This window comes from Oryzias latipes, chromosome 16, assembly GCF_053564925.1.
Source record: "Oryzias latipes strain Hd-rR chromosome 16, Olatipes_Hd-rR_3.1".
Classification (NCBI taxonomy): domain Eukaryota; kingdom Metazoa; phylum Chordata; class Actinopteri; order Beloniformes; family Adrianichthyidae; genus Oryzias; species Oryzias latipes.
Window position 1 is genome coordinate 31,980,001 of NC_136252.1, and position 13,755 is coordinate 31,993,755.

The following is a 13,755-nucleotide window of genomic DNA, read 5'->3' on the forward strand; positions in this document are numbered from 1 at the left end:
CCACAACGGACCGATACAGCGACCGCATAACTACGGACGCCGCTCTGATCCGCCTGTCAATCTCACGCTCCAGTCTTCCCTCACTCGTGAACAAGACCCCAGGATACTCCACCCACCGAGAGATGGCGAACTACCTTTCTCCAGTAGAGAACCATGGCCTTGAATGTGGGTTGAATGTATGTGAACTAAGTCTACAGAGGAAACCTTTAAGTTCCTGAGTATCCTGTAAAGTAACAAGAGATCTCATAAAAACTCTGTTATTAATTATTTTATAAAAACAGGTTACCATTGGTTATAATCTAAAATAAAAGAAAAACTTTAATATAAAATAGAATTTTATGACCAGCTGAACTGAACCAGATGAAACTCAGCTTTCAAGGTTTCTACTGAGAATCACTCATGGTAAAAATATGTCAATTAAAACTATAAATAATCAACAACTCACTTGTGAGCACAACAGAAATCACTTCCATCAACTGCTGCTCTTGTGTCACGGTCCTCATTACAGAGTAATTAGGGTAATTGTCTGGACAGAATAATGACTAAAGCACATTGAGACAACTGTTGTAAATTTGGGTTATACAAATCAATTTTAATTGAATAATCTCCAAGAACACATCTGAGCTCCTCCCTACCCAACTCTCAAACTGCCTTCACCTTGATAGGCCTTCCACTGTTAAAATGTTTTTCTGACTCGACCTAGTGACAAGAGGAGAGAGCAGACATCATCAGACACCACATCCAGGACGCACATAACAACTAGAACACACCTCCTTGACCATATGAAGCCATAAACTGATCAGCATATTCCTCCCCTCCTGACATGGTGCTAGACATGGAAGTAGTTGTTGACTCCTTTCACTCTGAGTGTGCAGACAGGCAACGCCCCTGCTGTCATATAATCTGTCTAATTTTTACTGCTCGTTGATTGGTCGTTCAAAACACTCAGATCTTCGTACAACTTGATCCAACTTTTTTATAACCATTTAAAAATTGCTTAGTTTTTCTAAATGATTTTGTTGCTTTGTTCACAAATTTTATGGTACCAATTTGCTGAAGGCACTGAAATAGACTAAAAACAAAATCTACCAGTAACAACACAAAAGTAACCAGAAAAGACTTTGAGACAACTGGATCTGGGTTATTATATTAAACATGTTAACATGAGACAATAGTATTGAAGTAACATCTTAAAACACACTTCTGTCTGCAGTGGTTGACCTCAGCACAACATATGATAAATAGAAAAACCATGAACACCTTTTGTCTTTGTTTAGATTTTCAAGAACAAAGGAAACAGGTCAGAACCTCTACTCTGCATCACTCTAACAGCAAAAGCGTCAAATTTAAAATACTTCAAAAGGATTTTCAAATTGAAAACAACCGTACTTCCTCAAAGAGACAACGCAAACTGTGTTGGAAACCACATCTTTAAACTATAATCAGATCTTCTGCAAAACCGTCTAAAGCTGGTAGGAACCGTTACAAGGAAAGAAGAAGTTGTTTTTTTGAGATCCGCTGATCTCCTTTACATTTAAAATCAACTCTGGCTTCATTTAAGCTCATTCTGCTTTGATACACAGCAGAATTTGGTGTTGAAGGATGGAGGAAGAGATCCAATACTCCTCTGTGGTTTTCAAAGGTAGAGCTGCAGCTCCAAGAAGTAAGTCTCCTGATTTGATTCATTTATATACATGTTTATACTTTTAGGATTTCCAAACAAAATAATGTCAAATTGTTTTTCCTGTTTCTTTGGTCCTAATATCTTCTCTTTGAAAACAGTCAGGCATCCATATCTATTTTGAAATGAATTACTCTTAACAACTAATCTATTCAACATGTACACTATATTTTGAAATAGTTGAGGATTTTTAGAAAAAGTGCTCATTTTCAATGTTTCTTTGTTTAACAATTTTAGGTTTTGTGTTTTGACTGAGTTTTATTTTTCCATCTTAAATTTAAATTTTAAGCTTGTGTGATTTATTTGTGTCTAACCTTCAGGTTACTCACATTTCAATTTGTTTGTCAATTAGTAATTGGTCAATAGCGTTTACTTGTATGGCCTTAAATAAGGCCCATGGTCCTTTGCAGTCACAAGTCCCAGTCACCCATTCACACATTGATGGAGGCAGAACTGCCATGCAGGGTGCCAACCAGACCACCAGTAGCAATGTGAGGGTCAGTGTCCTGCCAAAAGACACTTAAAAAATATATTTTTCCAAAAATAGTTGAAGGTTCTGCACACAAACTCACACTATTTTGGCTTAAAGTGTTTAAAAGAAGAAGGAAGTTCAGTAACACGTCAGCATCACCTCATTTTTGACATACTAGTTTCTCAAACTTACACAAGAATCAACCAAGATTATTGGACCAACACCTAAGAGTACCAGACACACCAGTGACTTAACACCAGTGGTAAATGTTGAAAATCTGCAGGATGTTTGTAATTTCACAATAAAGCAGCTGGTCTGAGAACAGAGGACCTTTCAGTGCCTAAAAGCAGAGATTAGCAGGTTGTTTACTTGATGTACATCTAGGACTTACTGGTTGTATTTTAGGAGGTTGAGATTTGTTAAGTTTCTTTGAATGTTCAACAATGGTAAGCTACTCATGTAGCCACAGCTGCACTAGGGCAGAGTGACAGAGGCATGGCTGCATTTGTGCGCCTATGGCCACTGTGAACCTCACTGAGACATTCATGCACATTCACACACCAGTGGAGCCACACTGAAGGCAGGGAGGGTCAAATGTCTCGCCCAAGGACACAACGACAGTTGACGTGGGGGAGCGGAGATCGAACCTTCGATCATTGGCCGACCTACTCAACCGCCTGAGCCACTGCCGCCCACTGCAGCTCCCAGCAACCCCAGTGCACATTTCCTGGTTGTCACAAACTTGACTCTCATTCATTCAATCAACCACAGCATATTTATGCACTGCACTGAACGAAATTAAGTGCGAAGTATTCTTTGTCCCCCCTCTGCCTTCATTACGGGTCGGGAGCAGTGGCCCTGGCGGATCAACAGGTCATCCAATGATCGAAGGGTTGGCAGTTCCACTCCCCCCAGTCACTGTTGTTGTGTCCTTGGGCAAGACACTTGACCCCCCTTGTGTGGCTCCACTGTGTGAATGTGGTTTGTGAATGATTGTGAATGTCCTCTAACCCTAACCCTCCCAGTGTTCCTTCTCCCTGGTGATGGTCGTAGGGGCACACTGGCAGCCACGCCCCTTCAGTCTGCCCCAGGGCAGCTATAGCTACATCAGTAGTTAACCATCACCAAGTATGAATGTTGAGTGAATGAATAATGGACTTAAATCGTAAAAGTACAGATAAATCCAATCCATTATTATTTTAATTAAATTTGGACCTGATCTTCTGTCTCCTGACCCGGTTTCTGACTCTGTTTGCCTGCCTTACTACACCGACTCTCACCTGGATCTCGACTACCCCATTTCTCCTCTGATGATCTCATGCCTGTTATTGACCCGCCTGCAGGCCAGACCCAGATTTAGCTGTGTGGACTTTTAGCTCAGCTAATAAACCCGCTGCAATTGGAACCAGCCGTTTGCCTGTTCATGTGACAGATGGCTAGCGTGGCTAGAACTCCCGGCTCCCAACGCTGACCAGAAAAAGGTCACTGTCAAAAGTTAGAACTCTGACTTTTGACACTTTTATAGGAAACTATAACCACATATATGATGATATATTAAATTGGCACACTAAATAATGATTTTTTTAAATGAAATATTAGTTACTATGGCAGCCAATTTTCCTACCCGGAAGTAGGACGACTCGATCTATGAGGCACCGCTTTCGCTCCTTGTGGGTGCCACCCATATTATGACTCCAACCTAGAGTCAGCCTCGGCAGCGTGTCTGCGGTTCGCCCACAAAAGCACACAACATCCAAATTTTTGCAAAGATGGATGTACCTTTTGTGTATGTAAACTGAAAGCCTTTTGTTGATAACCACTATGTCGTGGGTCCCGCCAGGAAATAAAGGCAGAGGCGCCAAGGTGAAAGTATTCTTGACCGTAATGCTAGAACAGAGCACAGCACTTGCTCCACAAAGGCCAACCAACATCTGTTTCTCCACTCAGACTCCCACACTGACACCTGTAACAGGTTCTCTTTTAAATGGTAAGCCCCTCCTGGGCGTTGCTCTCCATCAGTCCAAAAGAAAGAAAGGGTTTTACATTGTTCAAAAACATAAATAAACATACAGAAATAAACAGTTTCATTCAAAGAAACATTCTGTTTCATGTACAGAGAAATTCCAATAATGCTCAATAAAAATAAATACAAATAATGACCTATGCGTCATATGACCCGCTGTGTCGGTGACCACTTCCGGGTTACTTCCGGGTAAATAAACAGACGCTAATGTATGCGTTGTGTGTGCTTCGTGTGAATGTATGGGTGAAGATGACGAGTCGGCAATCTAGTGTGCACCCAGGGCTACCTGCAGGGGGATAGGGACGGAAAGAAAAGGGTAAGTTAATTTAGATGACGTGTTTACGGGTCTGTGCGTGCGCGTCAATGCGCACATAGGTGTGCGCCTGCAGTGGCAGCTGACGGTTCTACACTGTCACACACTAACTTGTGGAGAAAGTGGGCATGTGTGTTCGCCTGGGGGCGGTGCTGGCAGCGCAGACTCTGGGGTCATTTTTTGTGAGGAATTAACATTCTAATGCACTTAAGCCTCAAAAGGGGTGCTCTTGCATGATATAAGCCCTTTAATTGGCAAATAATTTATTTTGTATTAATCTACAAAAACAGAAGTATTTGACTTTATGCAGATCTTTTGTTTTTTTGTAGCCCATCTTCTTTCTTATGTGTTACAATACTTAAACAGCACTGGAAAACACAATGTTTGTCTCCTGACATGACCAAAACAAATTCTTCAGATGACAGAAATGATGTAATTCATGAGTTAAAAAACAGAAATAATAAATGGCAAAAGCCCAAACGTTTTCTTAAAGAACAGTTGTGTTAAAGACCACTTTTCTCATTGTCTTGCTTGTTTTCTTTCATACAGCAAACCAGAACGAAACCATTTCTTCTGATATTAAAAAAGGGAACCAAAAGAGAAAAAAAGACAATTCACCAAGTAAGTCATGTAACTGTTTTTAATTGTTATGTCACCAGTGTCTGAATGTGTGAGTGAATGTGTGTGTGACTGGGTGAATGGGTCTGTGACTGTAAAGCGCTTTGTCCTTGTAGGAAGAAAGGCGCTATATAAGTTTACGCCATTTACCATTTGCCATTTACCATTATCAATAATTAGATACATTCTGACTTCAGAATGAAAAGACTAAATATGAAGTAACTGTCATTCCTTTCTTATAATGTGTTTACTTTTGATACCCGAACTCTATTTCCCAACAGACACCAAACATAAATTGACACCATCGATTTTAGTTGATATCAGCTCAGGTTTACTGATAAAACTGTTAGTTTCTTGGTTTGAAGATGCAATAATTTCTATCCAACAAAAAGTCATTTTTTTCTGTAATACAAACTGAAGATCCGCTGTTTCGCTAATTATGACGAACATTTTATTGATGTCTCCATATTTTCAAACACAGCTTCTGCTCTAACCAGAGGATTACATTTTCATAACCCTTTAACACAAGAGATGTCGCCGGCGACATCTAAATAACACACGCTTTTTGACATACCGTAACTTCGAACGCAGCCCTGCGACAGACAAGAGACCTGTCCAGGGTGTCCCCTGCCTTCGCCGTGAAGTGGCCGCGATACGCACCGGCAGCCCCGTGACCCTGAAAGAGAACAAATTAATTAGAAGATGGAGGAATGAATGAATGAACTTGGACCGTTTACATGATCAACATAAATCAGCTGATTCTGATGCTGAGAAAGCAGTTTTTCATAGTGAAGAGGGATTGTCATTGATTGCGAAAGTACTTTACTGCTGTAAAGTGTTACATAGCAGTGCCAGGCTGCCTTTCTCCACTTTAGAATCCGCTGGTATAACATTAATTACATCAATGTTTAAAGAGTTACAGTAGTTAAAAGAATGTAAACACTGGAGGTAACCTTAGTATTAAGTTAAAACCCCATTAGATGTCAAGAACGTAGGAGTTTGAAAAACAATTTCCGCTTTTGACCCATCCTCTGGCGGAGCAGCAGAAACAGGCGCACACGGGAACAATTTGGTGGTTTAACCCCCCAATCAAACCCCTTAACCCTGAATGTCAAGCAGAGAGGCATTGGGTTCCATTGGGTTTGAGAATTTCTAAAATAGTCAGTGTCAGGTGTTTGTCCACTTTCAAGATAGCGCAGAATTTCTATGTTGAATTTAACAGCTGAATTCTGCCATCAGGCCCTCATCTCCAGCAATTGTCCTACTAAAAAATCCTAAGACCCATACTGTCCTGGACAACACAGTATCAACAAGATGCCTAACAAACCTTTGTACTTCCTTAAAACATTGGGCTGCCATAAAAAAAGCATCAAGATGAACATAAAAACAAGGCAATCTGCAAATACATTTACTGGATTTAAACCTAAAGGGGATTGTAGTGACACACTTCTACCTAAAGACAGGTTACAGAAAAATTACAAATTGAAGATGAAAGTCAAGTTTAAAAAAAGAGTTCTTGTCTTCTTGTCATTTGAAAAGTGGTAAAGTGTTGTCCATCTCTAGCAACACGAGACAGAGCTTCTTCATTTTGCAGATGATATGCTCTTCTTCCATTCTGGCAATGAGGCACCTTCCAGGGACAATCAAACCCAGGAAGAAAATTCAAAGCTAAACGGTTTCATTAAAAGTTAATCACTTTCAAACCAACCCCCAGTGTCTTAGGGTCTTGTCCATATAGACTGAAAAGGTGTATTCCAGTCTATATGTCAGGAAGAACAAAAAAGTCAGCTGTCACACTCTGTCATGGGTGAAAAAGGAACACCTGAGCCAAAAGCTTGCTATTTTACAATTACACAGCATTCAAAAGAATACACGTGGAATTAAAAGAATTCCACATGTATTTTTTTTTAGTTATGAACTAAGACTTTTCCAAACAACCATCTTCCTGTTTTTGCTAATTTTGGTTATATTTTCTTAAACCAAGCAGAAATCCAAGCATCTGGCAGTGGGTTTCATCACCTGCTGCGCTTGAGGATCATTTGTTTCCTCCTGTGTGCCATCATCATCGCTTTCATCATTTACTGTAAGTTTAAAAAAATTAGTACTTTTGTTCCTAATTATCTACATTAAATAGTTTTGCACTTAAACTATTTTTTGTGTGTTGTTGGCTTAAGCCTTAGAAACGATTGCCCTAGTGGCTACATATAGGCAAAAACTAGGCAAACCTGTGCAGGGCACAAAGGTGGTCCCCACGTAATAGCAAGCTTTAGAAAATATAATAAATTTCAACAATTGTAATAAAACACATGCCCAGATTCATCAGAAGAGTAAATTAAAGTAAGCAAAAAGTAATCATATGTATTGGATAAAACCAGAGAAAAGGGAACCCACAGAACAAGTGACTTGGTCTGGAATAGAATAAAATGGTACTGTTTGGAATAGTGAACGCCATCTTTGCTCAAATTGATCAGCCCTTACAATGTCATTCTTATCTTTTCCAACTTGAGGAAGTGCAGAATATCCTTAAGCCACTGCGAAGATGATGGGGAGTGTGGCCATTTCCACTTTAACAAAGTTACTCTCCTTGCAAGAAGAGTAATAAAGGCGACGGTTCTGTAAAAAAATTCCAAATCGGGCACTCAAGGGGTTTGGGCTCAGATTCCTGCCAATAACACTTCATATCACAGAGAAAACTTCAGTCCAATAGCCCAGGAGTTGGGGGCAAAGCCAGAATGTATGAATAAGGTTTTCTGGACATTGGTGGCATCGAACGCATGCTGGAGAAATATTGAAGTACATTTTAGATAAACTGATATTTGGAAAATAAATACGATGAACCAGTTTGCACTGCATAAGACTGTGTCTCGAACTTAATGAAGATTTGTGTACTGTCATCAAAATCTGAGACCACAAGTTGTCAGAGAGAGTTTCACCTATGTCATCTTCCCAAAGAGCTCTTATAGTGTCCAGAGTTTTTGACCAGATAACTGATATCTGACTGTAAATGAGTGAAATTGACCCCTTCAAAGAAGAAGAAGGCAAGAGCAAAGAGTCTGTGATTGAGTTTTTACATAAATTGGGAAATGAAGGGAAAGTACTTTTAATAAAACTGCGAACTTGTGAATATATGAAAAAAAAATTGCTTTGGGAGGGAATATCTTTCTGATTATTGTTGGAAAGAAGCAAAAACATTGTCAATAAACAAATCTTTAAAAGTCTGTAAACAAAGATCGGCCCATTTTAAGAAAACTTTGCAAACAAGTGTTGGCGGACAGAAATGATTAGGTGCTAAAGGGGCACCTTACAAACACTTCTCAATAAACTTACCACATGCATGAAAATGGTATAGAGATGTCAAGGAATGTAATGGCAATGGAATGTATGCATTCATTTGCATGACATTCCTTGAAGTGGTAGTACAAGCCTAAAAGAAATAGCAAGACATGCCTGTGTTACCTGTGAGATGCAACCACTCCCATCTACCACCCTCCATGGCCCAGGAGAAATCCCATGGCATACCCCTGTATGCATACTTGTTTTCTAAATAATTTAGAGCTGTGAGAGGCACTTACAGAACTGACAAGTTGGTTAATTACGGTGCTCTGGCTCAAATCGGGGCTGCAGTGTCTCCATGGCTTCTCGATTTTAGCGTTTTTTCAAGATTCCAGTTGATCACGATAGTACAGTTTTAAAAGTCTGGATTGATAAAATTAAGTGTTTGAATTGTCAAGATAACAGACTTTACCCATTATTCTGATGACTCGTTTTTGAGGTAAAAAGACGATGCTGTAAACTTATAGTTATTACCCCAAATTACTAATCATTACGGGAAGTATGGTAAAGAGCAGTATAATAAATATTTACTTTCATAGTTTAGTATATACTTGGATTTATTTAAGATTGAAATACGTTTTGATACTTTATTTTTTTAAGTGTGTGATGTCCTGCTTCCAGCTTATAGTCAATGACCTTTAAGAAATTCATTTCCGCAACAATCTCAATTAAGACATTATTTTTATTGATAACTCTGCTTTGATATTAAAATTAGCAAAAAATATTACTTTTGTTTGTCTAGCTACAAAGATAATTAATTGTAAATCATCAATGTTTTTATTCCATTTAGTTCTGTATTCACCACATTGCTAAGATACGTGCGTTTCTGTGTGGAATAAAAATGTTTGAATTGTCAGCAAATAATGAGTTTTAAAAGATTTGAAATGCTCTCATTCATTTATTAATGTAAATACTGAATAGCTGTGGGCCCAGAATTGATCTTTGTGGGAAATGTCTTAATTGAATAAATGGATATTCTGTGTCATTTGGGTTGCAGTCGCCATGGAAACACACAGACAGAAGAAAAATCTCAGTGACCTGACACAGCAGCTGACTGCAGAGAAGATGTTTTTTGAGAACCAAACCAAGGAGATGACGGTAAACATGACAATCCTACAAAACCAGAATGAACAGCTGAGAAACAACAGTGACAAACTCAACAAGATCCAGGCAGCAATCCTCAAGCACCCCAACTTTGCTATCTTCTGCCCTGATGGAGGTAAATGTTTAATCTGTGACTCTAACAAACTTTTCATTTATATTGAGCATCAGTAGCCCTGATTAAAGTTTTTTTGATTTATATACAAATTCAATCAAATTAAGAAGAGAGGAAATGTGACAAAGCAGTTTGGTTTGAAAGTAGAAATAGTTCTCATTCTTTTGGGTTTTCCTTTATTTATTGTTTTTTTTTTACTTTTTTTAAATTTAAAGTTAGTCATTTATTATTAAAAATGAATGTTATCTTTTTTTTCTTTTCTTTTATTCTTACATAGTTTGTCAGACGTGTCCCAAAGACTGGATTCAGTTTCAGGAAAGCTGCTATTTTTTTTATAACTTAAACTCTCCGTGGAAAACATGGAACGAAAGCCGACAGTTTTGTCAAAGCATGAAGTCAGACCTGGTGGTTATCAGCAGTCTTGAGGAACAGGTTTGTTACAAAATGTTAAACTAAACATTTTGAAACTTCAATTTAACTTTTTCTGGTTCAATTAAAAAAACTTGATAAGTTTTAAATGTTTAATTTTCACAATTGACTTTACAGACATTCATCAAAAACACAATAAATTACTACCATGACGTCTATCATGGATACTGGATTGGTTTACAAAAAGTGAACAACTGGATCTGGGTGGATGGCAGTCCAGACACACTTGGGTAAAGAAGAATTCTTACTACATATTAACATGTTTATTAAATGTGCTGATGGGTTTTTATTTATTTTAGGTACTGGAACAAACCAGGGAGCTCAGAAGATTTTACACTAATAGTCCAAAATGCAACTTTGAACCAGAGCTGGTTCAAAAACAGAAATGGGTTTTTGAACAGATTCATCTGTGAGATTAAAGCTTTAATTTTCTGATTCAACTTAAACTCAATTTCTGACCACATTGTAATCTGGTTTACATACTTTTACTTTCATGTCTTTTTGATGAAGAAAGAACTTCTTATGGTTTGTTGCATCTCACATGAGCGACATTTTTTCTGGAAATATCCAAATGAATTTACTATAGGTGCTAATGAAACCAGTTTGTTAAAAAGACTCATAATGGTCACCTTATTAAATTAAAGAGTAAAGGTAAAACATTTTTTGTATAGATTAAAGAGCATGTATTTAAATAAAAATGATTGTGCAACCCCACACCTCTGTCCATTTCTACACGTGCAGGTGAAAATCATTTAATATACATAAAAAGTCTCGTCTTTTGAGGAACTTTCTGAATAAGTGTATTACATTATTTGTTATTGTCCCACTGATGGCAACATGTGTGCACTTGAATATTTTTTTTTTGCTTTTTTAAATTTTGAATTTCAATTTTCTGCATGCAACATAACCCTACACTGAAATTCGTTACAACTTCTGAAGTATTACGTTTTTATTTTTATCTTTGTGTTTCATAAGTTTGTGGCTTTTTTTATTGCCTTTAATAAAAGCAAACATAAACAAAAAACTCAGCGATGATTTTCATGTCAAATATTTTTAAAATTGCTGGTGTTCATTATATGTGAACTAGGGCCACAGAATGAACGCTCAAGTTACTACGTAACTAAGTATCCTTAAATTTAACAAGCTAGTGATCATATAAAAACTTAATAAAAAGAAGAAGAAAAAAACAAATTTGTTAAAAAGCACAGAGAAAAGGATAAAACTTTACAATAAAACACTATTTTAAGACCAGCTGAACTAAATTAAAGTTGAGATATCAGATAAAAATTTGCTTTAAAGGTTACTACTGTGGATCACATCACACATGGAAAAAAAGACTAATAAGATAAAATAAGAAACCTCACACCTGAGCACAGCAGAAACCACTACAGCCAGCTGCTGATGCCTCCCTGCTCGTGTCATGGCCCTCATCAGTCATATTCTGGGCAGAATAATCTCTGAACTCATCTGACCTCCCCTCTACCCAACTCTCAAACATCCTTCTCCTTCCTGGGTCTTCGACAGTTAAGAAAATGCTTTTTTTAAGCGTACAGGCTACAGTAAAAAGAAACCCTCGTGCACTGAACATACTGCCCTCTTGTGTACATTAGGGACAAAACAAGGAACCTGCAGACAATATTATGTCTCTGATGGATCAGGTATTAAAACTCAACTGTTTAGGTTTGGTTATACGTTTGTATTTTTACATCTACAATTCTTTGCAAAACTCAAAAAACTTTAGCTATGGAAGTCAATCTGCCGAAGAAATGTTAGATGAGACTTGATGAAATAGTAAATAATGAATAGCGTATAGTATAGAGCTTTACCACCTTTCCTGAACCTTTAACCACCAGGAGCAATGTGGGATTCATTGTCTTGCCCAAGGACACTTCAACACATGGGGGGGCGGAAACCAAACTTGGGATATTTTGATCAGATGCCGACCGCCCTACATCTGCACCACGACAGTTCAAAAATTAAACAGAAAATAACATGTAAACCAAATTCCTGGTTCTTTTTGGCTTACAGTAGGCGTGGCGATGTACGCTCAGGACACAAACCTCAAGGTCATGTTAAAGATGAAGATCTTAGAGACTCAGACCAAGGAGCTGAGCAGAGAACAGGATGACCTCAGCTGGACCCTTCATGCTGCTGCCAGGTCTCCCTGTGCCGTGACCGAGTTGTGTCAAGAAGGGCATCTGCAGTAAAAACTCTTTGACACACCACTTGTGGCAACCCCTAATGGCATCAGCTTTTATCCCGCCTGCTTGCCATTTCATGAGTTCAGAGTGTTTATCATGTTGTGGCAGGAAAGCCGACAGTTTTGTCAAAATGTCTCAGCAGATCTGGTCGTCATCGATAATCAGCAGGAACAAGTGAGAGCTGAAACAGCAGCATGACAACAGATTTCATCACAAGTCTTTTTGCAAATTCAAGAGAAGGTTATTCCCTCAATGCATACTTTACAAACTCACCAAAATCTGCACAAATGATGAAAATGAATTTTATTGCATATTTAAAACCCTGGCCTATAAACATATTGTCCAATATTGTCTGATGGTCAGTGGTGCAAAATAGGATCGTAAATAAGACTGCTGCTAGCATAATTGCATTACACTAAACAGCTCTTTAGCATAGCGGGCGGGGTCATAGCGTAGCCAGTGTCTTAGCAGACCAGAGGTGGGCACTAAGGGCTGCATTACTGCATATTTTCCAACATACCCTGCACTGGCATGTTCTGATTGGCTGGACACACCTGAACCAGGTATTCAGCCATGAGTAGGGCAAGACTGTCTGGAAATCATGCAGACACACCGGCCTTTGAGGCCTGGAATTGCCCACCCCTGTAGAAGACACTGCCATCTCCAAATCAACATCTTTCATTGAATTTGTTTGTTTCCGCTTTAGGTCCTACTGGTTTCTCCTCCAGCTTTCTTTGTTAACACAGCCAGGCCCCTAATTAAAAATGGTCATGTTCCCACTTCTTTTTCAGCCTAACTATGCATAACTAACAAAAGTGAAAAAGGGGGAAGTTTTCTTGTTCAAGAATTTTGTTTGAATTGTTTTTCAGACATAAACCTAACATTAACGATTAAATACTGCTGGGATTTGTTGAATATTCAATAACAGCTATAGTACCAAATCTTTAAAGGCACTACGTGAGACTAAAAACAAAATGTTTACAAGACGATGTTACTCAGAAATAGGCTTTATGTAACACTATAATATTATTGTATGACATCTAAAACCACACTTCAGTCTGCAGTGGTTGACCTCAACGCAATTATATAGCACTTTACACAGAAAGCACAAACAACTCACAAAATGCTTCACAAATTAAGAACAAGGTGAAACCAAAGAACTACGTAATAGAAGCGGCATATAGCTATAAAAAAAGCGTGCTATAAAGTAAAAAATAAAAACAAGTAAAGGATACCTGAAAGGCCAGATTTCCCCTCATTTTAAAAACAGTTTTTGGAACTAAATACTCTCATCTGTGGATCTCAAGAAACACGCAGGAGTGAAGGGATATTAAGGTCAGAAATATATCTAGGAATTTTTCCATGCAAGGCTCTAATTAAAAGCTTAAAATTGAATCTACTTTTAACAGGGAGCCATTGATGCACTAAAAGCAAAGGGGTGACATGAGTTTGCTGACTGGCTCCAGTCA

The 13,755-nt window shown here is 38.3% G+C and overlaps 2 protein-coding genes across 2 annotated transcripts in view; one reads left to right on the forward strand and one right to left on the reverse strand.

The window, feature by feature from the left end:
* LOC101161506 (uncharacterized) overlaps window positions 1–11,109 on the forward strand; it is a 78,625-nt gene extending 67,516 nt beyond the window's left edge. Inside the window, exons 3-5 of the transcript XR_013648010.1 lie at window positions 9,934–10,088; window positions 10,203–10,315; window positions 10,385–11,109. The gene's annotated coding sequence lies outside the window, so the exon portion shown is untranslated. The remainder of the gene's footprint in view (window positions 1–9,933; window positions 10,089–10,202; window positions 10,316–10,384) is intronic.
* The window catches only part of LOC111948909 (uncharacterized), a 124,832-nt gene that overhangs the window by 86,643 nt on the left and 24,434 nt on the right, over window positions 1–13,755 (reverse strand). The window contains exon 2 of the mRNA XM_078932574.1: window positions 5,682–5,783. Within this exon, the coding sequence (XP_078788700.1) occupies window positions 5,682–5,783 (102 nt within the window). The remainder of the gene's footprint in view (window positions 1–5,681; window positions 5,784–13,755) is intronic.